Genomic DNA, 27,813 nt, shown 5'->3' with positions numbered 1-27,813 from the left:
TTTTGAAGGGAATTAAGTGACATGTTTTGAACATTAGGGTACAAAATGAAATACGGTCATAGTTGAGTGGTTACTGTAATTTAGCCAATGTATAGAATAGAAGTGGGAAACCTGCCCCTATTTGCGGCCAGTATTTTCTCCCATAAAAATTTTCAATTATATTTGACTGTTAGTTATCGAAGTTGAGATATAGTATACAATTATCAAAATATAATATATTTTTTTAATAGTTATTTATCGAAAATGTATATTTGGCAGTTATTTACTGAAAGTTGAACATATTTTCGACATGCAGTTATCGAAATATAATCTTCTTTTCAACAGCTATTTACCGAAATGTTATGTATGATTTTCAACAACTATTTATCGAAATGTAGCAGAACAGCGGAGGGAGAAAATACGACCTACGAGGTCGTGAATAATCGCTTCTCTCCTTTACAGAAAGCTTGGATTTCAAGTCTCGACTCTGCTATACGATTCAGGATCAGTCTAGATTTGCAGACCGATCGGAGCCTCCAATGGGAGACCTGAAATCGGCAATGGGCGAGCACATGGATCAAATGGCAGATCTCGTCGAGAAACTCACCGCCGAGCTTCGTTCTGGTCTTCGACCTGCTTACGACAACTTCCTTGGCTTCTTCCACGCCATTGATTGGACGGTCCACCCTCTCTCTCTCTCTCTCTCTCTCTCTCTCTCTCTCTCTCTCTCTCTCTCTCTCCACATGTGTGTGTGTGCGCGCGCGCATTCAAATATATTCGTAACTTGTTGATTTGTTTGTACCACCAACTCAGACGAGTGTGATTTGGGTCTAAAATCTCGACAAAATTGGGTCCTTATATCTTTTGTTTATGTGAATTTGGTTTCAGTTGGGAGCTGAATGGAAGAAGTGCTTAAAGTTAGCGCATCTTGTGTTGTAGTAGTAAGTCAGTCCTTAATGATAGTATGAGGATGGGGTCAAACCTGTGGTTTTGCTAGTTGTGAATTGGAACATCCACATAGTAGCTGGAGCTGTCAAATTGCCACTTTAACTTAGTAGGGTCAACTAGCTGTTTGGTTAGAACGATTTGTTGAGTTATGGTGATAGATGAAAGAGGAATCTCTAGCTTGTTTTGTTTAATGGGGACATTTTGTGAAAGCTAGTTTTAGTTTCGTGATTACAACAAGAAAGTAATAAAACGAAGGACAACCTGTCATTTTAGGAGCGGAATCATAAAGGAGTAGAAAGAGTTATTTAGTTAAGAGTGCAATACTCACTATCAGCGTGAATCATGTTGTTCAGTTCTATAATGAGCATTCCAAATCATGATGGAAGTTAGTCTTACTCCGAGAGTAAATAATCCGCGGAAAGCACGCCTCAATTTCCATTACCAAGTCTATAAACTTAGAGAGCACAACTACCCCAATCTTTGTCTACTACAATGATGTCAAGCGCTTCTAAGGTTTTGGTCCTTTGGCTTTGCTAAACCTTACTCTCAAGGCCTGATTCCATAGATAAACCTCAATCAAACTACACAAAGAAAACACATCCAATATTTTAAAGGCTCTAGGATTTCAATGTGGCACTGTGTTGCTTATCTGCCTTAACAATCACTCCTTGAGCAAACTTAAATTTATTGGATCTTGTTCATTATTGTTCTTTCTATGGTGTTTTACTCTTGGAACTCCCCGATGTTTTGTTTAAGGGGGAATGCACGGTTAGGCCTTGCACAGTTTGCTGTTATCAATTTAAGTAAACTCAAAATGGTTATGAAATTACTGGAATTTTTTTGAAAAACCAGGTGAAAGGACGGTTATAAAAGATTTAAAGGAAGCGTATGTGAAACATTAGAGGTGACAGTTAGAAACATGTTTCATTATTGAGGCATAATTGTAACTATTTAGAACTTGAGAAGGTACACTTGGCCCTCCTTGTCCAAACTCCAATGTGGTTTTCCACTATTTGGTTGGGACTTTTGATTTATATACGATTCGTATTAGAAGAACACACGCTTTCCAGATCCCTCTTGATGAGACAAGTAGTACTCCTTCAAATTCCCTCTAGAAAGCAATAAGGGGTGAGCAAAAATGTTCTCAAAAGAAGTTTGCCCTTGTACTTTCAAAATTTAACTTCTTTAGAACTAGCACACCCGGCTAATGTGAATTCCTCTCTCCTTCTCGCAACTCAATAATTGCCACTTCTTTGGTTGGAAAAACATGGTACGCAAGTTAAATATCTTATAACTAATGATTTAGTTTGTGAGCAATGGAAGGAGCAGCAGCAATGAACTCGTCATTTGTCTGAAAAATACTAGAATTGGGAGACAAATTTATACGAGGCTTCCTTTTTTGAAACATGCTACGGAGTAGAATTTATGAGTCTATGACTTAAAAATATATGTTCATTGTACTTAAGGTGGAAGACGCAGAAATGTTTACAACAAGGGCCAAGGTAAAACTTCCTAAAGTTGAAAGGGCTAAGGTTCCAGCGAGAAAGAACAGTACGATGGATGTACGGTTGTTTTAACCCTAACTGAGAGAGGATGAGGAGAGATTCTTTATATGCTAAGAAGCACAGACACGTCTGCAGGCCATCCGTATCCGTGTCGGACACGGATACGCTCGACACGTGTCCGACATGTGAAATTGTGTCCGAATATTTAATTATTTTTCCGAGTCCGACAAGTTTTGGACACGCTCCAACACATACTGGACAAGTATCGGACACTTTTTGGGTCGTTACGTAATTTTTAAAACTTGAAATGGATTAACAATGTAATATTCAAGATATGAAGTATGAACAAAATTTAAAACCAATATCAAATAACTTAACGATGAAAACACAATCCGCTATTCTCATTTTTTCATTGGACTTTCCATCTTTAATTTTGAACCAAAAAAAAAAATTGTTAATATAATATTGAATTTATGTATATAAATGTATTTATTTAAATATGTACTGAACGTATCCTTAACGTGTCTGTGTCCTAGTTTTTGGAAAAATCAAGTATCTGTGTCGTGTTCGTGTCTCATATCTGTTTCAGTGTTTCTTAGTTTGTACATATTAATTTCCTGGTATTGGATTATAGAGATTCTGGTAAATGTGGATATGAGTTGGCAGTTGGCACGCACTATTGGTTTTTACTTTTTAGCAACAGTGCTTGATTCAAATTTTTTTTTTGTACGCAGTTCTTGAATCACGGAAGGCAATGATGTTATTAAAGGCCGTATGAGTTGGTATATAAGAATAAAAACTGAATTTTGGAAAGTTGATACTGATACTCCGTATTTTAGTAAGATCACTTGGGTGGGCTTTTTCAAGCTTGGTCTCTCCATCCTCTGCAAGACCATGAGTAACAAAATTTCAGCAGTTTTTAAATAATTCCAAGAAGTAATGTGTATGTTTTGTAATTTATTTCCATAATATAAGTAAACGCTCCTGCTTGTGCTTCCAACTTAGACTCTTCTATATGCCTCCACTCTGGCCCCACTCCTGCTTTGTGCAACTGAGGGGCAAAAACTAATTGTTTGCCAAGAATACCCAAAAGAGCAATGGGGTCTAAGACTCTTAAGTAGAAAATTTGCACTTTGAAGAGGCCAGTGCTTGAGTGAGCGTACCTGAGGTACTCTCCCTCCAGATTTTGGCCATCGTAGGGTAGCCTTGTTGGGATCTCTGAAGAATATTAAGCCCAGATTATAACAGAATCTTAACGTTAGTTTTGTGTTAGTAAGAATCTAAACGTTTCCACAGCTCTGCCTCCCCTTATCAGAGTCTTTTCTTGCTCAACATGCATTGGAAATGTTGTGTGACTCGCCTGTGTAAAGAACTCGAATTAGAACTTTGAAAGAAGTGGGGAAGATGGATTTGCTAAATATAGATTGCGCCCTTGCGAATATGCTGAGCATGTTGATTCTAGATCTCTCATCTCGCAAAAAAAAAAAAAATTGAATTGTTTTGTTTGGGTGATTATAACTTGTTTGGTTTTGGGTGATTATGCACTAGATGAATCCAATTTTGCTGTATCTTTTATAAGCCAAACCTTTGAAATTTTGGAACATTGTCTCTAAGCCACTCCACCGACCAGAACATTGAGTGCCCGTGTCAATACTATTCTTCTGTAATTAATGCACATAATATGCATAATTCATCCATATCCTTTTCGGGCATTGATTTCACAAGTTTGATCAATATCTTCTTGCATCTTATGTTTCCTTTTCTTTTTCTTTTTTCCTTCCTTCAGGAGCCTTGGCTAATGTGCTTGATGCTGTTCCATTTTGTGTTGCTACTGATAGTAATTATGTCAAGGAAGAATATCAACTTCCAGATGTGCTTGTTTCTACTTGCATGTAAGTTTATTGCCTTCATGAATGATCTGTTTTTTCTCCAAACAGTTCATTAATGAATATGACATCACTTTTTTTTCTTCCCTTCCCTTGTGGAAAGTTGCTATGAGGCTTAGTGGCTGACTATTGTGAAACTGCAGCTCTAATACCTTTTCAGTTAAGGTTATATTTTTGCCAATTTTTTTAAAGAAAAGGTTGATGTATTTGCCCTTCTTTTGGTCCATAAGGTGATTAATATGTTGACAACTGATATATGTTATTTTCTTTCGTCAGTTTTGCTTCTGTTACCTTTCTTGCTTTATATGTATATATTACCTGATTACCTCAAATCTTTTCTTGTAATATAGTGTAAAACAAGAAAAGGCGATGTATAGATAACATGCAATTCCCACTGCCTCTAAAGGTTCCCAAGGTTCAAAAATCTCCAAAGTGATACAATCTTGGGAACTGGTGCATCGTTTTTCTTAAAGCTTGAAAATTAGTCTTTAAAGCATTGTCTGTAGTATTTTCCTTTTTCTTTTCTTCTCGACATTCCAAACTAGACATATGAGGAAAGAAAAAAGTTGAAAAAGCTGGTGTCCAAAATGATGTTACTACCGCCTTCTTGTTAAAGGAGATACAAAGTGAAGATATAATGCATTACCTTATCCATATGACTGGTAGTAACATTACTGAAAATGAAGATAGGAATGAGTTATTGAAACCCATGACCCTAGTTTAGCCGAATCTTTGATTCATTACTTATATGGCTTAACCGTTTGATTCATTTTTTTCCCCTATTTAGTTCTAATTGATTTGCCAAATGTTATGTTACAAAAAACCTCAATGATTCTGCATGAATTGTGCACAAATGTAACGATTCATGATACGAATACAGTTTTCGGCAATTTGAAAGTCTTTCACTCAGCAATCATTCTTTTCTTCTCTTCTCTTTTTTGGGCCAGAAGACAGTATTTTAGTATGTTACTCCCTCCGTCCGATATTGTTGGTCATGTAATGTATTTTGGGATGTCCCAAAATGCTTGTCCTCTTTGAAAAGTCAAACTAAAAAGTGTGTAAATTTTACAAACTACCTCTCATAAATGATGACGAGTAGTTTTTAGTGAAGGGGTAATATTGAAAATCTAATCAAACTTTTTAAGGAGACATGTGTTGATTGCATGTCCCCTTAAAATGTTAGATTTCCCGTACAGGACAAGCAATATGGGACAGAGGGAGTATAAATTATATCTCTACAAAAGGGCCGTCGCTGCTCCATAGCTCAAACCCATACCTCACCCTCAAGATTCAAAACCCCGGGGGAATAGACCATTGAGCTAAAACCTAGGGTCTAAATGCAGCAACCATTTAAAACATCATTTTTTCTTTTTTCCAGCTTGCAGTGTCCTCCAAGAAAACGAACATTTGTGGGCCTTTATGGTACTTCACATACGGCACTACCTCAACCCCTCCTCTCTGATGCGAGAGATCCGCAATAGATAGCCCATTAGGCTGTTATTAGTGTTTTCTTTATTAAAAAAAAATGATAAGAACCATATTTCCTTTTCATCCGTCGTCCTTTACACTTATTAACTTTAGGAATGTTTGTCTTAGCTGATGTATGCCATCTATGTATGGAGAGATTCAACAAACAGAAATGAGCGGCTCCAATCATCTTTGTTGGACCCAAATCGGGTCCAAAACGGATCTGTGCAAGCTGTTTGTACAGCTGTTGTTGTACCTCTAGCACCTCTGACAAACAGATTTACACTTGACGAGTTTGGATTAATGATGTATTCATACCTTACGTTATAAATATACAGTCTTCTTGGTTAACTAGAGTCATGTTACATTTCTTGGGGAATATGTATTGTATATACATAAATGTGTATGCGTGTGTGTATGTATATATATAGGAATTGTCTATATGGTCAACTGCCAACGTGTGCTCATCATCTCACGTCTTTTATTATTTTAAATTGCCCAGTCTGTGTGTCCGTTTGTGTCCCTATCCGTGCTGCTCAGGTAATCTTGGGAAGCCAAGTTCTGTAGTTTCATTCACTTGCCAAAAACAACCATTTAGAGATGTCAAATGTCTGTTCCACTCACCCTCTTCTAATGGTTAATTTGATTTTTATTTTCATATCAAACCAAACCAAACCGAGCTTTATGTCCCAATCACTTGGGATCAGCTACGTGAATCTTTTTCCTCCATTGAGCTCTGTCAAGGGTCACTTGTTCACACAAACCTACTATACTCATATCATTGCGCACCACAGCATCTAATGTCAATTTAGATATACCCCTCCCCATAGCATTGCTACCCAAAGCTATCATATCCGCTCTCTTAACTACTGCATCTTCTGGTCTACGGTAGACATGCCCAAACCACCTTAGCATATTTTCCCTCAACTTCTCTTCTATGGGTGCTACACCTACCATCTCACGAACCGTTTCATTTCTAATCCTGTCTCATCTAGTCTTACTATGCATCCACCTCAATATTCTCATTTCCGCTACACTCATCTTGTTTACCTGTTGTTTCTTCATTCTTAATAGGTCAACATTCTGTCCCGTAAAGCAGCGCTAATCTGATGGCAGTTCCATAGAATTTTTCCTTCAATTTTATGAGTATCCTCTTGTCACACAGTACACCAGTAGCGCTCCTCCACTTAAGCCACCCCACTTGGATCCTATGGGTCATATCATCGGCAATCTTTCCATCTCTACTAATAATTGAGCCTAAGTATCTAAAATAATCACTCTTAGGTATCTCCTGGTCTTGGATCATCACTATTTCTTCATGCGCACTGCTGGTACCACTAAATTTGCACACCATATACTCAGTTTTACTCCTACTCATCTGAAAACCCTTTGACTCTAATGCTTCCCTCCAAATTTCTAGTTTCGTTTTAACACCTCTAGTAGTTTCATCTACAAGGACAATGTCATCTGCAAACATCATACACCATGGGATATTGATTTTTATTTTCATAGCATACAATAATTTGTTCTTGGGAATTGATAGTCACGCTCCTTTTTCTAATGCAGGCGCTCCACTTTCAATGTGAAGTTACTAGTAACTTCATCAACAAAGTGGAGCGCCTGCATCAAAAAAGGGAGCCCATCAAAAAAGGGAGCGCGAATATCAATTTTCTTTGTTCTTCTTACATTCTCTCTCTTCACAATCACCACCATTTTAACCACTGATATGGATTGCAAGAATCGCAACACAGATAAGATTAAGGTTTCTTCGTTTAATTATTTCTACACCATCTCTGGCCTAGCCTCTCACGACCTGGGTTTAGTCTTTTGAGATGATCCCCCAAGTTTTTGGGATTAGGCTGTGGATCTTCTAGATTGCAATATCGGGTCTGATGCTATTATGTTTGTTGAGAATATAAATAATAAAGTTGCCCCTCTCACTAATAGCTTAAGCTTTAGATGAGTTGGTGGTTAATAATCTAATATGGTATCAGAGCAAGCAATAGATCATGAGTTCGAATCTCACCGCCTACCTAATGGAGGAGATTCTGGCTACACATGACGGTGCGTGTTGAGAATATAAATAATAAAGTTGCTCATCTCTCCAATAACTTAAGCTTTTAGATGAGTTGGTGGTTAATAATCTAATAATATTCATTGATTACCAGTCAACGGTTATGGATGGTTAGCTTGAGGAGACTCACAATGACGAAGACCATATGGTGTTAAAGTTTATCCACCAACATTAGAAATGTTATTTATCGGTAATAGAATCAATGTTGGTTTGCAGCCATGGTGTTGGGTTTGCCAAGGATTCTAGAGTGGGCAAGAGAAGGAAGGGTGAGGAGAATAGAATAATGAGGTGAAAGGAGTTCCTAAAATTTTGGGGCGAAGTGAGGGGGCAAAACAAACTTTTGAATCTGAAAATAGTTACATACATGAAACGGCAGTGTCTTGGCTTTCTAAGAATAAAACTTGTAATTACTTCTTTGCAAATAGAAACCCCAAATCTTCACTTAAACCAAATCCCTTATTTTTGTTAATTTATTTATCTGTTTTATATTTTGTTATACAAAACTACACGCTCTAGATTTAATTACTTTATAATTGGCTTGTTTCCTTGTAAGAACTTTTATCAAAATGAATAGAAACAATTTCAGTGTCGCTTTGGACCACTTAGTTCACCACATCAGAATTAAGTCTCATGGTTAAAAGTGAGTCCGCAACGCTAGGATATTGAGGGTCTTGATTATTCTAACATACTACTAGAAGTTCATTAGTTTTCCATCTTGAGACAAAGCGCTTAAAGAGGAGGTTGGAACTTTTTGACTTCTAGAATTTGTACCAGGGCCAGAAGTCTGCATTCTAAATAAATTCATCTTCCGTTACATATGCTCTTTGGATTTAATGTGTGCTGTTGATGTGTTGCAGTGGCTGGTGTATATTTTGCTGAGACACTCAATAGTGTTTTGAGAGACAACTGGAAAAGCTTTGCAGGCCAGGATTATTTTGATCCGCGTGGACTCTTTCTCTCTGTGCTATGGTCTGGGCCTCTTCTTGTCATTGCCATCATAATATTGGTTAGTTTTCACAATCACTGCGTACCCTTTTCCCTTCTATATGTGTAATACTCCAGTTGAATTTCAATTCTCAATCCGCAGAAGACGGTGGGAGTTGTTTTAGCACTAGTTATGTAGCTTTTCATCTTAATTTACTCTCTTTACTTTATGGTCTCTGACTTGTATCTTCAATATTATCATCTAGCTTGGAGCTGCACTATACTTCATGGTTCATATATGAGTTGTTTCTCTGCACACACAAACCAAAAAATAAAATTGATATGAATGCCCAATTGTTAATGTAAATTTGCAGGTGAACACCCTCTTCTCTCTATGCCATCTGATTGTCAGGTGGAAAAAAGCTGAGCTTCGACACCGTGCTAGACTTTCACGTAACAAGGAGGATTGATTTGCTCTTCTGCTGCTTCACTAACCAAAGAATTCCCGACTTTGAAGTGCAGCTTCTAAAGCCGGATCCATTTTGTTTCTTCCTTATTTGTCTAGGTTGCAACTCTAGTGACATAGTTTACTTTAAACACTGGAATTAACCGGGCCACCTTGTGTTTTTAATTATTTTTGTGTCTTATCTATCAGTAAGTATAAACCATGTCTTGCTTTGGTTGCTTGATTACAACAAATCATTTGAGCAGATACTTAGCATTGCGTTGTCGTAATGATTTAGGCTTTTGTATGTGACGAACATACATAGCAATAGCATTTCTGGGCTTCTGTTACTGTCATTTCATTTCATTTCTTTTTTTTTGAAACTTTTTATACGATTCTTTGGGGTTTTATTTTTGGAATTATGCAAGACAAATTAGGTAAAATTCTATTTAGGAAATCAAGTTTTGAAAGGGTATCCAATCAAAAAAATTTTGCTCAAGCTTCTAACTGTGCTTTTTGTATTTCTTTTTGCAGTTTCGTAACTTTTATACTGTAGTTAAATTTCAACTAAGGTAGGTTTTCCACCTAAAACTTCAACTTTATGATACACATCATTTTGCTAAACACGGTATCACTAATCACTTACTTTATTACTACTAATATACCGGGTGAATGAATCTCACTATACAAATGCGATTAACTATTTCAAATTTCAATAAAAAAAAAAAATTTCCTGAGTGATTGAAGATTTGTGTGGTCGGTTGTTTGAAAGGAAAATGATATCCACACTTTCTTTTTAACCATCCACACAGTTTTTTGTCATTATCCCCATGAATTTACTATTTTTGCCCTTGGATGTATGAATAAGTGAATTGAAAAGGTCAAGAAAGTAAATTCATGTGGATAAGGACCAAAAGAAGGAGTGTAGATGATAAAAAAGGGAGTGGATATCAAATTCCTTTTAAAAATAGTCAAAGTGCATGTAAACTAATACAAACATCAGGTTCCGCAATGTAATAATCAAAAGTGAATAATCAAAACTTGTCACGTCAACTTTTGATTATTCGTTTAGAGGGTTGCTAAAGTTAACAATGTGGAGTCCCACATTGTTATTTTTGATTATTCAGATGCCCAAATGTGATTATTGGTTAGGAGGTTGCCAACTTTAATTATTACAATATGAAAACTTTTTTAAGCACGCGTTGCTAACTTTAGCAATCTTTTGGTTCCAATTATAAGAAATTGGTCTAAGGTTCACTATAGCATATTTGTAACCCACTAGGTCTACTCAGACAAAGGCCTTGTTTGGTTTAGACTAAAAAATGTATTTTTATTCTCTTTCATTTTTTGTGTTGCCAAACTGAGCCATTGTCAAGCCAAAAAGGAATTAATACAAGACAAAAATGTCCTTGCCGGCTTTTTTTCATTCTTTTGAATTTTGACCCCCCCCCCCCCCCCCCCCCCCCCCCCCCCCCTCCTCTCTCTCTCTCTCTCTCTCTCTCTCTCTCTCTATATATATATATATATATATATATATATATATATATCGGCTTTTTTTCATTCTTTTGAATTTTGACCTCTCTCTCTCTCTCTCTCTCTCTCTCTCTCTCTATATATATATATATATATATATATATATATATATATATATATATATTCCAGATCTCACTCGCTCTGTCGCTGCACAGATAACATTATATGTTCAGGTCTGTTAGGCCGCTGCGCGGACCAATTCATATAAGGTTGTCTATGATTATATATGGTTATGGTAACATATATGGTTATATGTCCATGCATATACATGTTCAAATTTTAACATTATACGTTCAGGTCTGTTAAGCCACTGCGCGGACCAATTCATATAAGGTTGTCTATGGTTATATATGGTTATGGTAACATATATGGTTATATGTTCATGCATATACATGTTCAAGTTTTAACAATTAGTAACAATCATTGAAACGATTACATCCACCAATCAAAACATCGGTGTTTAAAATAAATAAAAAATGGATTCAGAGTCTGTTATTGTTCAACTACATAGTTATAAATTTGATCGATTAATCTACAAAATGGATTCAGAGTTTTCTGAATAGCAATATGAAAACACGATAAAGAAAGGGTGGTGCTAATGCCACGAGACATTTCTTTAGTGCCACGACAAAGTCAATCAAAATCACCATTATGCCCTTTAAAGTGAGAGTCCAGACAAAATCTCTCACTTCTCTCTCTTCATTACTGCCTTTCCTCTCTCAACAACAAGAAGAACCGACTTCCTTTCCACCCACTTTTCTCTCTTTTGTATCTCCCTATATCTCTCCGCCATAATCCGGCCAGGGAACAACCGAACCCATCAAACAATCAGAATTTCAATTTTGAAGGTGGGAAGTCATAGGATTTCTAGGATTATTTCAAATTAGAGGTACTATCGCCCCTTATGCCAGCCATGGATCTGTCATTGGCCACAACCTAGCAAAGAAATTTCGTCCATGCTCAATCAATATCCATAAAAGAGACTTATAGGTTTGTACTTGATTATGAGATTAGCGGCTATCGTCATTATTAAATCCAGACGTTCACTAATGTTGGGTTTGAATCTGGTAATGGACCCCAAAATGCATCTTCTTCCTTTTTGGGGGCACAAGCTGTTAAAGAAAACTTGAAATACAGACTGCAACTCCGAATAAATCACCTTATTGTGGTGTCTTCAGAAAATGGAAAAGAGGAATCAGGGATGGAAAAGATGAGAAGGCGAGAAAACAAAGAGAGTACTAAGGGGGGGGGGGGGGAGAGGAAGCGAGAGAGAGAGAGAGAGAGAGAGAGAGAGAGAGAGAGAGAGAGAGAGAGAGAGAGAGAGAGAGATATGAATGTAGACTCTCTTGAGGGCATTATTGTCCCACTTTCTATATTGTCGTGGCATTAAAAAATTGTCTCGTGGATTTAACACCAGCCTAAAGAAATTATACCAAAAGACTTTAACCAAATTAAAATTCTAAATCTAATGTTCGTGGTTGTCTTGTCAGGCTCAACGATCCTAATGTGCCCCTTCAACAAAATCAGGTACCTTTGGTTGAAAGATTTGATGTGGAGGGCTCTTCTGAGGTTGGAGTTCATCCTAAACTCCATTATCACGGTGTCATTGTGGTAATACTCTAATTTGCAATAAATTGGATTAGGAACTTCATGAAACCATACTCCTATTTCGTTTGGATTCGTCATTTCTGCACATTTAAGAAAAAAATAAACAGATGGAAACATATAGCTTTATATGTTAAAAAAAGGATTTAAGAATTTGTATATGACCATATATGTTTTATGATATCAGCTGTCAAACAAAAACCTAAATGTTATATGTTTCATGATACACTATAACAGAAAAAATCACATACTCCCTCCGTCCCATAATGGATGTCATTTTTTACGCTTTTTTCCGTCCCAAAATGGATGTCCATTTTCAAAAGTAAAAGCATGAAAACACTTGATCTTCCCATTTTGCCCTCATCTCTAACTATTCAAATTATTCTTAAAAAAAGGCAGAAAGAAACTTTAGTACAATTCATTCACAAAAGCCAACTTCATCACGTGTTCACTTAAGCACACATTTACATCAGTAGAGCAATTACAAAAAACAAAATGAGGAAGATCACAACACGTGCATTTACACTTTCTTTACATACACTGCCTTTCAACATTAATTCCCAAAACTACATTACTTGAACAATGCCAATCAAGCAACTCTCCAACTGAAGAAGTTTGCAAAAACATTTACCGAAGCTTTGCGGAGATTGACCTGAAATAGAAAGAAAAATGAAGTAGACTTACTGCTCAATCAATAATGAGTTATGTTTCCAAGTCCAAACTGAAAATAAAAGAACGAAGAAAAAGAGCAAAAAAAAAAAAAGAATTTTATGGAGGAAACCATACCTGACCTTCATAGAAACTTATCCTTGTAGATGAACTAGTGCATTTTCTACAATAGTTTGATCGCATTGAAGTTGAGAAGGAAGAGTGCCATCTTCTCTCAAGAGACGAAGTTTTCCCATGTGTGGCAATTTGTAATTGTTACCTCCATAAGCCTTCATTACCTCAATCATGCAAGTTTGCAAGGTCAAAAACACCCAATTGAGTTTTTCGGATGGATATTTGTCAAATGATTTCTCCACGGCGTAAACAAGCGCATCAATGGTTGTCGGGGCTTCTTGATATTGCAATGATTGGATCGCCCCTAAAAATCCTAGATCCAAAATATTCATGTCCGGCCTTTGGGGAGGTTGAAACGATAAGCAAATGTCAAATCCTTCTTGGCTTGCAGCTTCAAGAAATTCAGCATCAAATCCTTGAATGTGTGGTTTTGCATTATCTTGTTGAATATATATGGTCTTTGTTGCACTACAACGTGGCCATTTAGAACAAATAGCGGGCAAAACCTTTTCAATCAAACATGAGTGAATAACATCTTTCATCACCGATGTAACCACCCTTGTCTCCAATGTACCAGCGGCACGATTTTTGCTATTTCTTTTGGCTGGTTCTTTGTACGTGAATGGGAAAATCCCAATCTTTCCCGAAAATTCTTCATTTCCATCTGCATCAAAACGTGGCCGAGCTACTGCTGCCATAAACATGACTTTCGTAATGAACTGTTTGCTCTTGCAAGTACGATACGGCTCTTCTTCTTCGGGAAGCAAGTAATATTTCTCTGATTCTTTGGTCATGTAGAACCATTTTTCATCAATATGCACACAATCGTACATACTTTTAAATATCGGTTCGGTATCAAGAGTGCTTGGCTCAAGCATTGACAAGCAAAATCGTAACCTTGCTCTTTTAATTTCTTCCGATATATGAGGCTTCAATGGGTTGGAATGTGGCCTTAATGCACCTTCTTTGATCCGCCTATGAAGTGTAGACTTTGAAACCTTTATGGCATTTGACAGCGAGTGGATATTTGTTCTTTGACTCTTACGAACTTCAGCGACTTTGTTGAAGTTGATATCAACTCGCTTGCGGCCAACTCTGCCCAACAAATTAGAAGACACATCAACTACCATTCTGTTGTGAATGCAAGCTGTTCCTTGCTCCCAAATCCTATGAATCGTTCTTTCACTGACAGAATATCGCGCAGCAACTCCCCTTACAAAATCGCCTTTCAATTTTCCCCTCTCACTTTGCAACCAGAGAGCTTGAAAAATTTCTTGACGATGGTATTTGGCTAGGTGGTTTTTTTTTCTACTGTGGGTAGAAGACGTTGCACAAAGTGAATCCATATTTTCCTTGGATAGAGGAGATAAAATAAGAGAAGGAAATTTTGAACAAGTGATTGAATTGGTAGGTAGAATAACCTTGGAAGTAGGAAGGAGAGAATTGGAGTAGGAGGAGATTATACAGTTGGAGTAGAAAAGGGAAGGATAATTATCCGTATTGGAAAGAGTTTGAGTTTGGAGGGAAGTGGACTTCTTTTTGATAAGGGAAATTTTGAATTGAGAAGGAAAGTTTAAAATTGACTCCAGAATATTCTTTTAGGCACCCCTATTTACAGCAGTTCAAAATTGGCGCCTACATTTTCGAGTTACTCCTTGATTTCTGGTCGTGGGTTTCTACAGTATACTACTCCTCAATTGTTTTTTACCCGTACTACTCCTTGGTTTAGTTGCCAATTTTTGTGGAAATATTAGTACTCCAAATTGATTTTAAAAATGGAAGGGTAGTTTGGGAAAGTTTTACTAGAAATGGTGCAATGATTGTGTCAAGATAAATTTTGAGTTTCCCAAAAAATTGCCATCCATTACGGGACGGAGGGAGTATAACCATATATATTAGGAATGATGGCATAATACAGGGTACATAATTGGATATATAATCATATGTGTCTCATATACAGAGAACAAACCATATTTTCTTAAAATATGGTTATATGTACAAATAAAACTAATACATTTATGCATGAAAACTAATAAAACTACTAAATTTATGTTATTGAATTGGTTCGCACAGTGGTCTAATAGACCTGAATATATAACCATATAATCATATTAAAGCAGTCCACATGTAACCATATGATAACATGATACATGGTACAAAATTGGATATGTAACCATATATATTCACAGAATAAAATGACGACCAGAACAAAATGATATATATAAACAACCAAAATGAGAATATATAACGTCATATAATATTACACGATAACATGTTACATTACAATATTATATGTTATAACCTAATGTTATATGTTTACATTTGAACTCATATATATATGAATTATGTATGAGCACAGACCTGAACATATAACCATACATGTTACTCAACAGTAGCTTAAAAAAAGCACAAAAAACATTCCAAAGCCAGCAAAAAACCAGTTTCAATGCAATTGGACTACCATTTTGAAATAGGAAGTCATTAATAAAGCACATAACTCCACTTCAAACGACTCCAATCATTCTATAGATAGATAATCACATATGTTAAACAAAGCAAATATTAAACTTTATATGTTCTCTATTTTTGAATTTACAAAGTATAGAGACTCATATATAACCATATGTGTCACTTAAACAACCAAAACCCTATTCTGTTGCCCATTACCTTTATTGAATTGGTCCGCACAGCGGCCTCATTGATTGGCTTCTATAACATGTAGAGAACAAATTTGAATATATAACCATATATGTCAATTAAACACACAAATTAATCGAGTAAAAAAATAAATTACATAGATATGTACATATAACCATACACGATGGTTCCACTGTTAGGGGTATAGACAACCTTCAGCAGTGGTTCAGCCCGGGGGTGTGGGAGCGGAGCCCCCACGGCACAAAAGGTGCGACTTTAAGAGCATCCCGAACTGCGGCGAAAACGATATTTTCAAAGACTTGGAGTGTAATTTCGGCCATAGGACTTGACCTAATTATATTACAATCTGTACGTAATTAAGGTTATATGTTAAAAAATTCGATGTAAACATATAGCATCATATGTTCTTCCACTGCAATGAAAATGATTTCAAAAGCTTATATATAACATTATATGATTCCATAAGTTCATCCAAGATCCTAATCAAACCAGATCTGCACAAATAGTAACAAAAACCTTATATGTTCAACCCTAAACTAAACTAAACTTACTTGTTTGTGTTAAAAACAACAGTGACGGTGGGAACGAAGCTGAGGTGAGATCGGGGAGGCGGGATGGGATGTGACGGTGACGGAAGGTGGGTGGCTATGACGACGACGACGGGATCGAGGTGGGTGGCGATGGCAATGACGATCGGAGGCTGGGACAGGATGTGACGGCGACGGGATCGAGGTGGGTGGCGATAGCGATGACGATCAGACACTGGGACGGGATGTGATGGCGACGGGATCGAGGTGGGTGGCAATGACAACGACGACAAGAGGATGGAACGAGATGCTTGTTCCCGACGGCCTCTCTCTCTCTCTCTCTCCCCGTTTGAAATAAAACTACATATAATGGGATGTGTGTGTGTGTGTGTGTGTGTGTGTGTGTGTGTGTATATAGTCCGGTTCCCATAAGGTATCCCGCACGGGCTTACCGTGCGGGACTCCCCTTTTCCAATCGAATTGGGACGATTCGAGTCGCTCAAAGTGATCAGAACGTGATTTTAAGGGTAACCACAAGAAATCAGCAAAAAAAATGATCGGGAAGGGCTTGATCCGAATAGTTTTTTATTGAAAGGTTCAGTAAAAAACTGCTCGGATCAAGCCCTTCCCGATCATTTTTTTGCTGATTTCTCGCAAGTACCCTTAAAATTACGTTCTGATCACTTTGAGCGGCTCGGATCGTCACAATTCAATCAGGAAAGGGGAGTCCAGCACGGTAAGCCCGTGCGGAATCCCTCATTAGATATAAAGTGTGTGTGTGTGTGTGTGTGTGTGTGTGTGTGTGTGTGTGTGGTCAGTCTCAAATAAGGGAGTCCTTATTTTAGTTAAAATGAGGACCTCCTCGTTTCTCCCATTTTCTGATCGAATTTCGATGATCCGAGCCGCCCAATGTGTTCAGAACGTGATTTTAAGGGTACCCGCGAGAAATCGGCAAAAAAAAATGACCGGGAAGGGCTTCATCCAAGCAGTTTTTGTTTGAACTGTTCGATAAAAAACAAACAAAAACTGCTCGGATGAAGCCCTTCCCGGTCATTTTTTTTGCTGATTTCTCTCGGGTACCCTTAAAATCACATTCTGAACACATTGAGCGGCTCGGATCATCGAAATTCAATCGGTAAAGGAAAGTCCGCATTTTATTAAAATGAGGTGGTCCTTACGGGAGACGGACTTTATATATATATATGGCTACATATAGTGATTAGGGCTACATATAGTGGGTTATATTGGTATTTTTGTAGGCTAGTGAACTTAGTGAGTTATGAAGTTTAGAAGTGGACTAGATTGGTTTGGAAACTGTTATAGTGGACTTATGTAAAATTCTCTCTTTCGAATTATTACATTGCGGATTCTCTTAGAAGGGGAAAATTCACATATGCATTCATGGCCGTTTAATATTGGATGGTGATATATTTTAATTATTACATTGTGGATGCTCTTAGAAGGGGAAAATTCACATATGCATTCACGGCCGTTTAATATTGGATGGTGATATACAACCTTAGTGAGTTAAGTATTATCTCGTCGCGGTTGATTAGGAAAGTAAATTTGAACAGTTGTGATCAAGAGAGTGCTCTCATTATGTTGAATTTCTGGGACTGTCAATGCTGAGGAACGAAGTCATTTTTAGATGGACAGAATTGGAGAGAATTCTTCGAAAGTCTTCCATGCTGAAAATTTTAGTAATGGAGAAAACGAGCCCACCGATTTTAATTGGCATCGCTTAAAAAAATATAGAAAAATGTAAAAATACCTAACGGTCCACAAATGATGTTTACTGGAGAAAAAAACAACAGAAGAATAACAATTCGACCTCATATTTCAGATAATGCCAAATTAAATAAGAAAAAAAATAGGCGTTTCAAGAAAATGGGTAACGGTCATCTTTTCAAGTTTTCAAGATTCAATTCAGAAAACCCCCCAACGCCCTCCTCCATTCCACTCCACTCAACAACAAAACCCCACCGCATTTTCCTGATCCCCACCAATTGCTCTCTCTCTCTGCCCCCACCATGGCTGACAAGAAAGAAGAAAAGGCAATCCCAGTATTCACTGTCCTGAAGAACAACGCCATCCTCAAGAACATCTTCCTCCTCGACACCCCGCCTCCCTTCCCTCAACACGAACCAATCGAAGATGGTGGTGACCCACCATCACCAATTCAAGAAAACGAGAAAGAAACATTGTTGTTAGTTGGGCGACACCCAGATTGCAACATCATCTTGGAGCACCCCAGCATCAGCCGATTCCACCTCCGCATCCACTCCAACCCCTCTTCCCACCATCTCTCCCTCACCGATTTATCATCTGGTAACTCTTCAATTATATGTATGTGTGTGTGTGTGTGTATTACACATTACACATATACATATACATACATTGTGATTCGAGGTTTGATGGGTTCTTGAATATGGGGTTTTTCTTGCCTTGTGATTTTGAGCCTTGAAGGGTTCTTGAGTTTTGTGTTTTTTCTTGTTTCAATTGACACATAGATAAATTTCGATTCAAGCTTTTGACGGGTTCTTGAATTTTGGGTTTTTTTTTCTTGTTCCAATTGACATATATGCCTGGTGATTTTCGAGCTGTGATGGGTTCTGAATAGTAGGGTATTCTTGTTTCAATTGACAGACGTGTGATTTTGAGCTTTAATGGGTTCTGGATTGTTGGTTTTTCTTGTTTCAATTGGTTTTTCCTTGTTCAAGTGACACATGCATGTGATTTGAGATTTGATGTGTTCTTGAATTTGGGTCCTTTTGTTGTTCAATTAACATATATGCATGTGATTTTGAGCTTTGATGAGTTGTTGAATTTCTGTTTTTTCTAGTACACGGGACATGGGTTTCGGGAAAGAAGATTGAAGCGGGGGTTCGAGTAGAGATGAATGAGGGGGATGCGATGCAGCTAGGTGGCTCAAGTAGGGTCTACAGGCTTCATTGGGTTCCTTTGAGCCGTGCCTACGACATGGAGAACCCGTTCGTGTCCCCATTGGATGTATCCAGGCCCGTGGAGAAGGGAGGAGGAGGAATGGATCAGGTGAGAGTTTTGTTCTTTTCTTTTGCTTCAATTGGCTTGAAATGTAGAGTGGCGACAATGTTTAAATTCTTGACTCATGTTTTCTTTTCTTTTCTGACTGTAGTAGGATGGAATTGTTTGGTTCTTGAAACTACCCTAATTGAATAACTTGATGATTGCTTCAACTAGCATGAAATGTAGAGTTCTCAACACATATTTGTTGACATTGTTGTATTGCTCGACTCGTATTTGCCTCTCTTTTTCCCGTACTTTATTGTATAAAGGTTTGTTTCTGGAATCCCGGGTGGGCGAGGGAATGGTCCTCCCACACCGAGGGGAATGGGTTTGGAAATTTTTTGCTTCAATTTACGTGGAATGTAGATTGCTCACAATCTGTTTGTTGAGTTTCTTGACTCATTTAATTTCTTCATTTTTGGTTATTGTATAGGATGAGAACTGTTTGATTCTCGAAAATAACGCAATTCAATCACTTGATCACGATTTTGAGGGTATGGATTTGGGATTTTCTGAGGATCATTCGAAACTGTTGCTGAACAATGTGATGGTACTGTCAGCTCCACCTCCATTACCAGGGTACATGGATTCACCTTCATTTTCTGATGAAGAAATAGGAAACAAAAGCGATTCAAAGACGGATCATGAGCATGAGGAGATTTCTAGCCTCTGGTCTGGAGATAACCAGAGCCCAGAACCTTCTGTAACTACAGAAATGGTATCTGAGGTGAAAAACTCAACCGCAAGTGGAGGGTTCGACCAAAATTTCAATTTGTTGGAAACTACAGAGTCTTTATTTCCACATGAATATTTGGAAAACCAGTGCCCTTCAAGAGAAGACCATCAAATTTCTGAAGTACTTCAGATAGTTGAGAACCAGGATCCATCAGTAAACAATTATGAACAAAGGGAAATTCTTGAATTCAACAACGAAAAGCGGAGCCACCACACTCCCTTTTCCAGTGGAGGGTCTCAAAAACAAAACCCAGATAGCCCTTTGATGAATTCAGAGCAGACGTCCAATTTACCTAGCATCTGGTTGAGAAGAGGAAAACCTTCTAGTGTTCTTCAGATTCAAACTGGTCAGAGCAGAGGAAAGAGCAAAGGGGCTGACAGAACTGCTGATGTTGAATTATCATGTCAGCTGGATATCGAAGACAAGGAAATGTCAAAAGCTCTTTTATCTAGTTCAGATGAAGTCTTTACTCCTGACAAAGAGAATTTTACTCCAAATACTCTTATACTGAGGTCCATGAAGAATATGGGTCTTCTCATGTCAAACAAATCATCATCTTTGAAAAGCAAGGTGATCTCAAAGGGTCTTTCCACTGGTTTAGATGAAAATGAAGAACCCTTTACTCCAGACAAAGAGAACTTAACTCCTAATACTCTTCTACTAAGGTCCATGATGAAGAAGAGTAAGATGGGAGAAATCAAACAGTCACAACCGTTAGAAGAAGGCAATCTTGCCCCTTCAGTCAAAAAGAACCAGACACCAAAAGTGCTCAAAGAACAGAAATCACTGAAGTGTTACTCCAGGAATCAAGAAAATCTGAAACCAGAGTTGATGCCAATGAAGAGTAGAGTCGAAAGAGTACCATTTCAGCCTCTACTTGAGAACTCCTGCAGCAAGAGCAAGTCAGAAGCTGCTTTTCTTAGTGCCACAATGGAAAACAGCAATTCTGCTAACTATGTTCAGACCGTAGAGAAGGTCAGTAAACTTTTTTAAGTATGACTGAATGTTCAGATATTTGTGTAGTATTCACTTTTTTCCAGGTTATAACGAGGTTTTTTGTGCATATGGTTGTATAACAACTTGCAGAAAAAGTCCATTGCAATGGAAAAGAAGAGGTGGAACATGGTAGTGGACACTAATTGTTTTCTGCACAAGGAGTCAAGAAAGGCATTACAGCTTTTGCAAGGTCTCAAGGGAACACAGTTGATCATTCCACGAATAGGTAATCAATTTTCACGACATTATTTTCCTTTCCCTTATTTAAGTCAAGTCTATCCAACAATTTTATGTGAAGTGTTTAGTATTCTAACGAATATGGGCAATGCCTTTTAAAATCAGTCATAAGGGAACTGGATTGCTTGAACCGACGAGGTAGCCTGTTTCGAAGAAAAACTGAGGCTGCTTCTGCTTTACAATGGATTGAAGAGTGTATGGTGAATACAAGTTGGTGGATTCATGTTCAGAGCTCAGAGGAGGAGGGAAGGCCTATCGCGCCTACCCCACCTGCTTCTCCTATGTCTCAGTTCAGTGAGGGGAACTGTGGGTTCCCAGGTGGAGCAGCAAGCCAAATACCCTTTTCTCCTTGGGGGAGTTTACTCGAAATTGTTTCACCAACTGCCGAAGACCTCATCCTTGAATATGCTCTCCTCTCTAGGAGGACCATGAATCATGGACAGCTTGTCCTTCTTACTAATGATGTCACTTTGAATATCAAATCTATGGCAGAAGTAAGACTCCAGCATTGATTTTCCCTCTCTTAAATTACACCGTCTTTAATTATCCCAAAACTAGCTATGTAGATTGCATAAGGCTATTTTATGTACTTCAGATTCTAATAACTTGATATAGGACCTCAGAACCCTTATTACTGCTTGCGGATAAAGTTTGCTCTGCCCTACCAAACTCCAACAACAACAACAACAAAAAAAGAAAAAAAAAGAAGGAATAAAAGCAGGAAAGTAAACTAAAATGAAGGAATTCATTAATAACTTGAGTTGATTATATCTACTTTGAATGTGAACCTAATGTAGAATTTGTGCCCTCTCCACCCCACCCCCAGTCCCTATGTAGCACGGACACAGATACGGTTACGGACACGGACACGGGACATGGCAATTCTAAAAAAATGGGAATACGGACACGGCGGGGGACACGCCACGTGTATAAATAAATAAATATATATATAAATACATATATACATATATTTTTTCTTTTCTTCCACTGTTGATGAAGACATGTCCTATATGAATGTATAAGATTACCATGGTCTAAATAAAGGCATAATTACAATTTAACCCAAATATTTTTGAATAATTTCATATTAACCCCTCAAAATTAAAAATATATATTACATTTTGACCCTCAGCCGTGTCCCCAGCGTGTCCCCCATCAAAAAATAATAAAAATTATTGGACACGCCACGTGGCGTGTCCAATACGTATTTGGGCGTGTCCAATACGTATTTGGGCGTGTCCCCGCCGTGTCCCCGTGTCCAATACATGGACACGGCGCCCTTTTGGAGTGTCGGTGCTACATAGCCCAGTCCCCCGCCCAAAAAAAAAAAAGGAGCTAAAATAAAATGAAGGGCTCCATTAACTGATAAAATATGTTCATCATTCTCATTTTACCCTTGTGTTCTGATAAAAAAATAACAAAATTACCCATGTGTGCAACTGTATGAGCATAATAATATCTGAATTTTGACTGAATTTTTTTTCTTCCAGGGTTTGATTTGTGAGACAGTAGAAGAATTTCGTGAAAGTTTGGTGAACCCATTCTCTGAGAGGTTCTTGTGGACCGACAGCTCTCCGAGAGGACCTACTTGGTCTTGCGAAGACGATGTTATTCTGAGGGAGAAATATTGCAGCGGCCCCACGAAGAACCCATCAAAGTCTGTAGATGGCGCCAAGGGTTTGAAGCTAATACTGCTCCACAATTCTCGTTATGCTCAGACTTTAGTGAGTTAAAAAAATGATATGTTTGGTCCAGTGATTTTGTAGTAGAACCTGCGTTCAACTCTCCTTTTTTGCAAAGTGATTCGGCAATTTAAGGTGGTATGACTCATACCTAGTATATTACAATCAAACGACCGTATTCTTTTTGGATCGCAAATTTGTGTGTTTCTGTTATTGCATTATGCATCTTGCGAGTATCATTGCCCTCTTTGAAGGATGACAATTATCATATCCCAACAAAAGCCTCCATATTTGTATATTCTTTTGCCCAGTATATACTATATGTGGCTAGGCATATTACTGATGGGGCAGAATTGGGACCTCCTGCTTTAAACCACGACGCCTGTTTGCAAATGTGTTACACTTCTAAATTTCAGGAGTTCGGGAATATTGAAGTAGCCCAATTTTTTTTCCTTTCTAGGAACATGCATTTAGGACGAAGGAGTTTTTAGATCAGTCATTGGATGAATGGGAGGGCTCGTGTGAGCGGCCAACAAAAAAAGAGGTATTCCGTTTCAAAAAAAGAAGAAGCTCTTGTTGCTTTAATTTCGAAGGGAAAAAATGATCCTAGGAGAGATTGTTCTGGTGAAAAAGGAGGTATTTTGAAATACCTCTTTTTACTCCTATGGTCTTGAGAAAGATCACCACCCAGACGGGATCTAGGAGGCTTAGTGCCAATGTGTTTGCATTTAGACTATTTAACTTTATTGGGGTGAAGAAGGCTCACTTCTAGTGTAAATTATTAGATGTGAACCTCTCATCTAGCGCAAAAAAAATAAATCATGAATCCAAAATTCCATTATTTCAGTAGTTGTTTTGGCCCTTTTGCGTAATAACTGAGCTATCAATAACTATTGAATGAAAGAGATTTTGCTTGTTTCGATTGCATTTAGTTTTGATTATTTTTCAAATTGTAATTTTTGAGCTCGTATATTATGCTCTAAGAAAAGAGAATATTTAATTAGGCCAGGTTTAGTTGCTAGACATGGTATGGGGATAACAACTATCCTTGTGTTCTCTCTCTCTCTCTCTCTCTCTCTCTCTCTCTCTCTCTCTCTCTCTCTCTCTCTCTCCACATGAAAATTTAGGGTCTATGTGGAACTCATTGTCATGGAAATGAAAGAAAGTTAAAGGTATAAGAGGAAAAAGAAAATACAAGGCAAGTTTAACTGACAAGAAAAAGGGGAACGAAACCAACGGAAACCTCGATTTTCCAACGCAAGTTTAGCATTTGACCGTGACATCCGTCTACAACATCTCTTTTTTCTTTCTTATAGTACTACTACACTTTCTATTTAAATATTTGTACTTAGGAAATTAGTTCATTGCTTGAAGTTTCGATGCGTTTCAAGATTTCCGCCCAATATCTTTCTTGGGAATTTGAAAGAGTAACACACAGAAATGGGTGATTTTTCTATGTTGTTTGCCTTAGTTACTACTGCTGAAGGGTAATCGGAAAAATAACAGTGATAGAAAACTCTTGTAAGAATTTCGAATGACAATAGGATATGATATATATTGTACAAAGAAAGAGTTAGATCGTCAACGCATGGCATGCATAGTATCAAAGGTCAAATTGTGCCAACCTTTGCCACATTTTGCGAAAGCGAACACACAAAAGAAGCATAAGGATTCTTGAGAAAGAATACCCAACATCTACAAAAAGGGTGAAGATTGGCAGTAGAGGTGCGCTCATCATGTTTTGTAATCTCAGGTTCCTGTCAAGGTTAACCCTACTTGTTTAAATTTCCCTGTTTTTTAATTTTTTTCCCCTTTCGTCAAACCGAATCTAGTCTATCTTAGGGACTTAGAGAGAGGATGAGTGCTTAAAGAAATCGAGCTCTACTCATGTGCATGAGAGTATAAATTAAAGAGTTCAGGAAAACACCAACTGCATTTCACTCCACTTGCAAATTTCAGTGTTATCATGTCTTGTCTTTTTGGGTGTGTATTCAATTTGTGTTGCGTTAAATTACAATGTCAATTTTTTTCTCTGACCTCTTAAATTTCATCAACCAAATATTGTTCTTCCTCATTTTCTTTGTTCTTTTCCTTTGGTCTTGACTAATGAAGCATAGGTACAAGTACGCAATACATGTACGGTACGAGTACTAGTACTAGATACGATGAAAATCTAAAAAAGTAGGGTATGATAAGACTGGGCATGGCTAAATTTTTTAATATTTATTTTAAGATTTGTTTCATTGCATACAAAATCCAAAATTGTATTTTATCCATAAAAAGTAGCAATTGCATATAATTTTTTGTCTTTTTGGGTCAAAACAGCCCATGTATTTGATAATATCGTTTTGTTGTGGCTGATGATTTTGGAGTTTTTCACTGGAGGAAAGAAGAGAAAATAATGTTAGGAAATTGAAGGGTCCGTTTGATTAGCGAGATAATGGAAGAAAATGCAAGAAAAAGAAAAAACATATACTTAATTTCTTTTGTGTTCACTTAGCAAGAATATTCTTGAAAGCGGTAGAAAATGAACTTTCCTGTACAACCCTCTAAAGCATGAGAGCTTGCTTAATTTTTTCTCACAAAATGTGCAGGGAAATTTTTTTTCTCGAAAAAATCAACCACAATTACTCTAACTTCTTTCTTTATCCTCTTCCCTCCACTTTTTTTCTTCTAATTTCGGTAATTTTAATCCCTCCTAACAAGGATATCTTATTTTTTCTACTATTTTCTTGCAAAACTTTTATTCTAATCAAACGGATGTGAGGAAAAAAAATAATTTTCTTTTCTTTTCTTTCACTTCACTTTCTATCATTTTCACTTTCCATTTTATTTTTCTCGCTAATCAAATGGACCCTAAAAGGAAAATCAAAAGAAAATTGGAGAGAAAGTTAAACTTGTTTTTAAAATTTTCCATTCTCTTTCTCTAAAAATCAAACAATAGGCATCCTATATAGAAGTTTCAAAAAAAAAAATGAAAAGAAAATTTTAACTTCATTCAAAATCACTGGGATGGACCTTCTAAATAGGATGTCTATTTAATTTCTATTTTTTTCGTTACTTTTCATTTAAAATTTAAAATTGGAATGTGATTTGGCACTCTACTTTTAGCCTCGATCGGACTTTCAAGCCTCCACCCGACATAGCGAAAGAGATTTCCAAGAGTATGGCGGCGAACGCTTTGATTTCCAAGGTGTTATTTGCTTCGAGTATCACATTGATTATATGTATCACTGTAATTCTTCCTATGTTTGTACTTTGTCTTTTACGCAAATTTACTGAAATGAGGCAACAAAATTTTGGTGTGCAAGAGATTTTAGATGAGATAGATACTAAAGTAAACAAGTATCTTAGAGGTGAAATCACTAATTTGGAGGTACGACACAATTGTTTGAGATTCTTAGGCTCTATTTGGTAAAGTTGCCAATTTTTTTATTTTCGTTTATGAAAAGTAAGAAATGAGTTTTTATTTATTTATTAAAAAATAAAAATAAAAAAACATGTTTAGTGACCATAAAAGTTTTTGTATACTATTTTTTTTTTGGCTACCAAAAGTATTTTCAAAACAAATGAACACACATTTTTTGTGTTTCTAGAATTTTTCGTAAACTAGTGGAATTGATTATGTATTTTGTAAACAAAAACAGTAACACAAACATGTTTATGGTGCCTGTTTCAAAAAATATCGGAAACAAATATAAAAAACTGAAAATAAAAACTTTTCCAAACTGGACCTTATTAATTACGTTTACTTAGTTATTCTTCTATTGCCCTCAAAGTTATTTACAATTTGCAGGATTTGAGAGACAAAAAATTGAAAGGTCAGCTTGCTGTGAGAGGAATTATATGGAAAATCTGCCCAGGCTGCTGCCAAGGTTGAGAATGTGAATTTGTACTTCTTGCAGTTGATGGTAACTCTTTATTTATAGAAAGCAAAATGTTGTTTGATATGAAGCTCAATGATATTCTGAATAACTGTTTGCATGTCTTTCTGATTATTGCCCAAACTCTTTAAGGAAAAAGAAAGTGTCCTCTTCTCCCTTTCTTCCTTTTTTTTTTTTGGTTCTTTTGTTTTTGTGTCCAGAGACATCCAGGAAATCATGAGCTAGATTTATGGTACAAATAAAAGTTGATGTGTATGTGTATTTTGTAGTGGCTTATGCCAAGCGAGGGGGGGCTACTTGGAGGCTGCAGGTATACAGAAGACTTGGAGGATCAAACAAGAGGCAATTGTGCATGAAGTCGATATATCAAGTTCAAAGAATCAATACGATATTGTCTTACCAGGTTGATACTGTGTAATCTCTTCTACGTACATACTTACCCACACATCACTCAAAATTTACAGATGAAACTGTTAGTAAGAGGACCCTTTCATGCTTGGCAAAAAAAGAGAGGACCCTTTCATACTAATATCTCTCATGTCCTTAGGATTCAGTGCGTGTTTGGTTAAATTCCATGGATTTGTTTGCGTCTTAGACTCTTAATAGGTCTTTGGTATATAAATAGTCCTGGCTTATCCTTGACAAATTGTTGTTAGAACGCTCAGAAAGCATATAGCCTAGAAGTGTGCCCATGGTTGAGTTTTCTAGTGGAACATCGATGATGGAAAAAGTCTGGAGAAGAGAGGAAGACAAGTAGACATAATTATTTCAAGGGCAAAGTCCATTTTGACCCCATGTGATTATCGTCATGTGCGGATACCCTCCTCAAAATTTAAAAGTGAGCACATAACTTACTAATGGTTTCTAAAAGAGGGGTCGAGTGTTTAGAGCATCCACAT

At 37.2% G+C, this 27,813-nt stretch overlaps 3 protein-coding genes and 1 long non-coding RNA gene across 4 annotated transcripts; 3 read left to right on the top strand and 1 right to left on the bottom strand.

Annotated features, from left to right (window-relative positions):
* Window positions 1–335: 335 nt before the first annotated feature.
* LOC131329469 (uncharacterized) lies at window positions 336–9,584 on the top strand. The gene is made up of 4 exons (XM_058362596.1): window positions 336–659; window positions 4,219–4,324; window positions 8,717–8,865; window positions 9,158–9,584. Exons 1-4 carry the CDS (start codon window positions 519–521, stop codon window positions 9,251–9,253), a joined length of 492 nt encoding a protein of 163 aa, XP_058218579.1. The 5' UTR covers window positions 336–518; the 3' UTR covers window positions 9,254–9,584.
* A 3,029-nt stretch (window positions 9,585–12,613) lies between these two features.
* Window positions 12,614–14,577, bottom strand: LOC131329381 (uncharacterized). Its single transcript, XM_058362477.1, has 2 exons — window positions 13,153–14,577; window positions 12,614–13,018 (listed from the first exon to the last, which is right to left on the bottom strand). Exon 1 carries the CDS (start codon window positions 14,493–14,495, stop codon window positions 13,170–13,172), a length of 1,326 nt encoding a protein of 441 aa, XP_058218460.1. The 5' UTR covers window positions 14,496–14,577; the 3' UTR covers window positions 12,614–13,018; window positions 13,153–13,169.
* Window positions 14,578–18,242: 3,665 nt separating this feature from the next.
* LOC131330185 (FHA domain-containing protein PS1) lies at window positions 18,243–23,243 on the top strand. Its single transcript, XM_058363681.1, has 6 exons — window positions 18,243–18,662; window positions 19,177–19,385; window positions 19,813–21,090; window positions 21,202–21,337; window positions 21,454–21,842; window positions 22,839–23,243. Exons 1-6 carry the CDS (start codon window positions 18,365–18,367, stop codon window positions 23,079–23,081), a joined length of 2,553 nt encoding a protein of 850 aa, XP_058219664.1. The 5' UTR covers window positions 18,243–18,364; the 3' UTR covers window positions 23,082–23,243.
* Window positions 23,244–26,148: 2,905 nt separating this feature from the next.
* LOC131330310 (uncharacterized) lies at window positions 26,149–27,340 on the top strand. The gene is made up of 3 exons (XR_009201080.1): window positions 26,149–26,406; window positions 26,827–26,914; window positions 27,184–27,340. It is a non-coding gene; the product is annotated as an uncharacterized LOC131330310 (long non-coding RNA).
* The last annotated feature ends 473 nt before the right edge of the window (window positions 27,341–27,813 follow it).

Source organism: Rhododendron vialii, chromosome 6a, assembly GCF_030253575.1.
Source record: "Rhododendron vialii isolate Sample 1 chromosome 6a, ASM3025357v1".
NCBI lineage: Eukaryota > Viridiplantae > Streptophyta > Magnoliopsida > Ericales > Ericaceae > Rhododendron > Rhododendron vialii.
Note: the sequence above shows the minus strand (reverse complement) of the source record. Positions and strands in the feature narration are given on the sequence as shown.

Excerpts from the sequence above, each read along its gene's own strand:
- LOC131329469 (XM_058362596.1), top strand. The coding sequence starts at position 519 with ATGGGAGACCTGAAATCGGCAATGGGCGAGCACATGGATCAAATGGCA. Across the intron at positions 660-4,218 it reads TCCACGCCATTGATTGGACG|GAGCCTTGGCTAATGTGCTT; the intron begins GTCCACCCTCTC and ends TCCTTCCTTCAG. Across the intron at positions 8,866-9,157 it reads TCATTGCCATCATAATATTG|GTGAACACCCTCTTCTCTCT; the intron begins GTTAGTTTTCAC and ends GTAAATTTGCAG.
- LOC131329381 (XM_058362477.1), bottom strand. The coding sequence starts at position 14,495 with ATGGATTCACTTTGTGCAACGTCTTCTACCCACAGTAGAAAAAAAAAC.
- LOC131330185 (XM_058363681.1), top strand. The coding sequence starts at position 18,365 with ATGGCTGACAAGAAAGAAGAAAAGGCAATCCCAGTATTCACTGTCCTG. Across the intron at positions 19,386-19,812 it reads GAGGAGGAGGAATGGATCAG|GATGAGAACTGTTTGATTCT; the intron begins GTGAGAGTTTTG and ends GTTATTGTATAG. Across the intron at positions 21,843-22,838 it reads ATATCAAATCTATGGCAGAA|GGTTTGATTTGTGAGACAGT; the intron begins GTAAGACTCCAG and ends TTTTTCTTCCAG.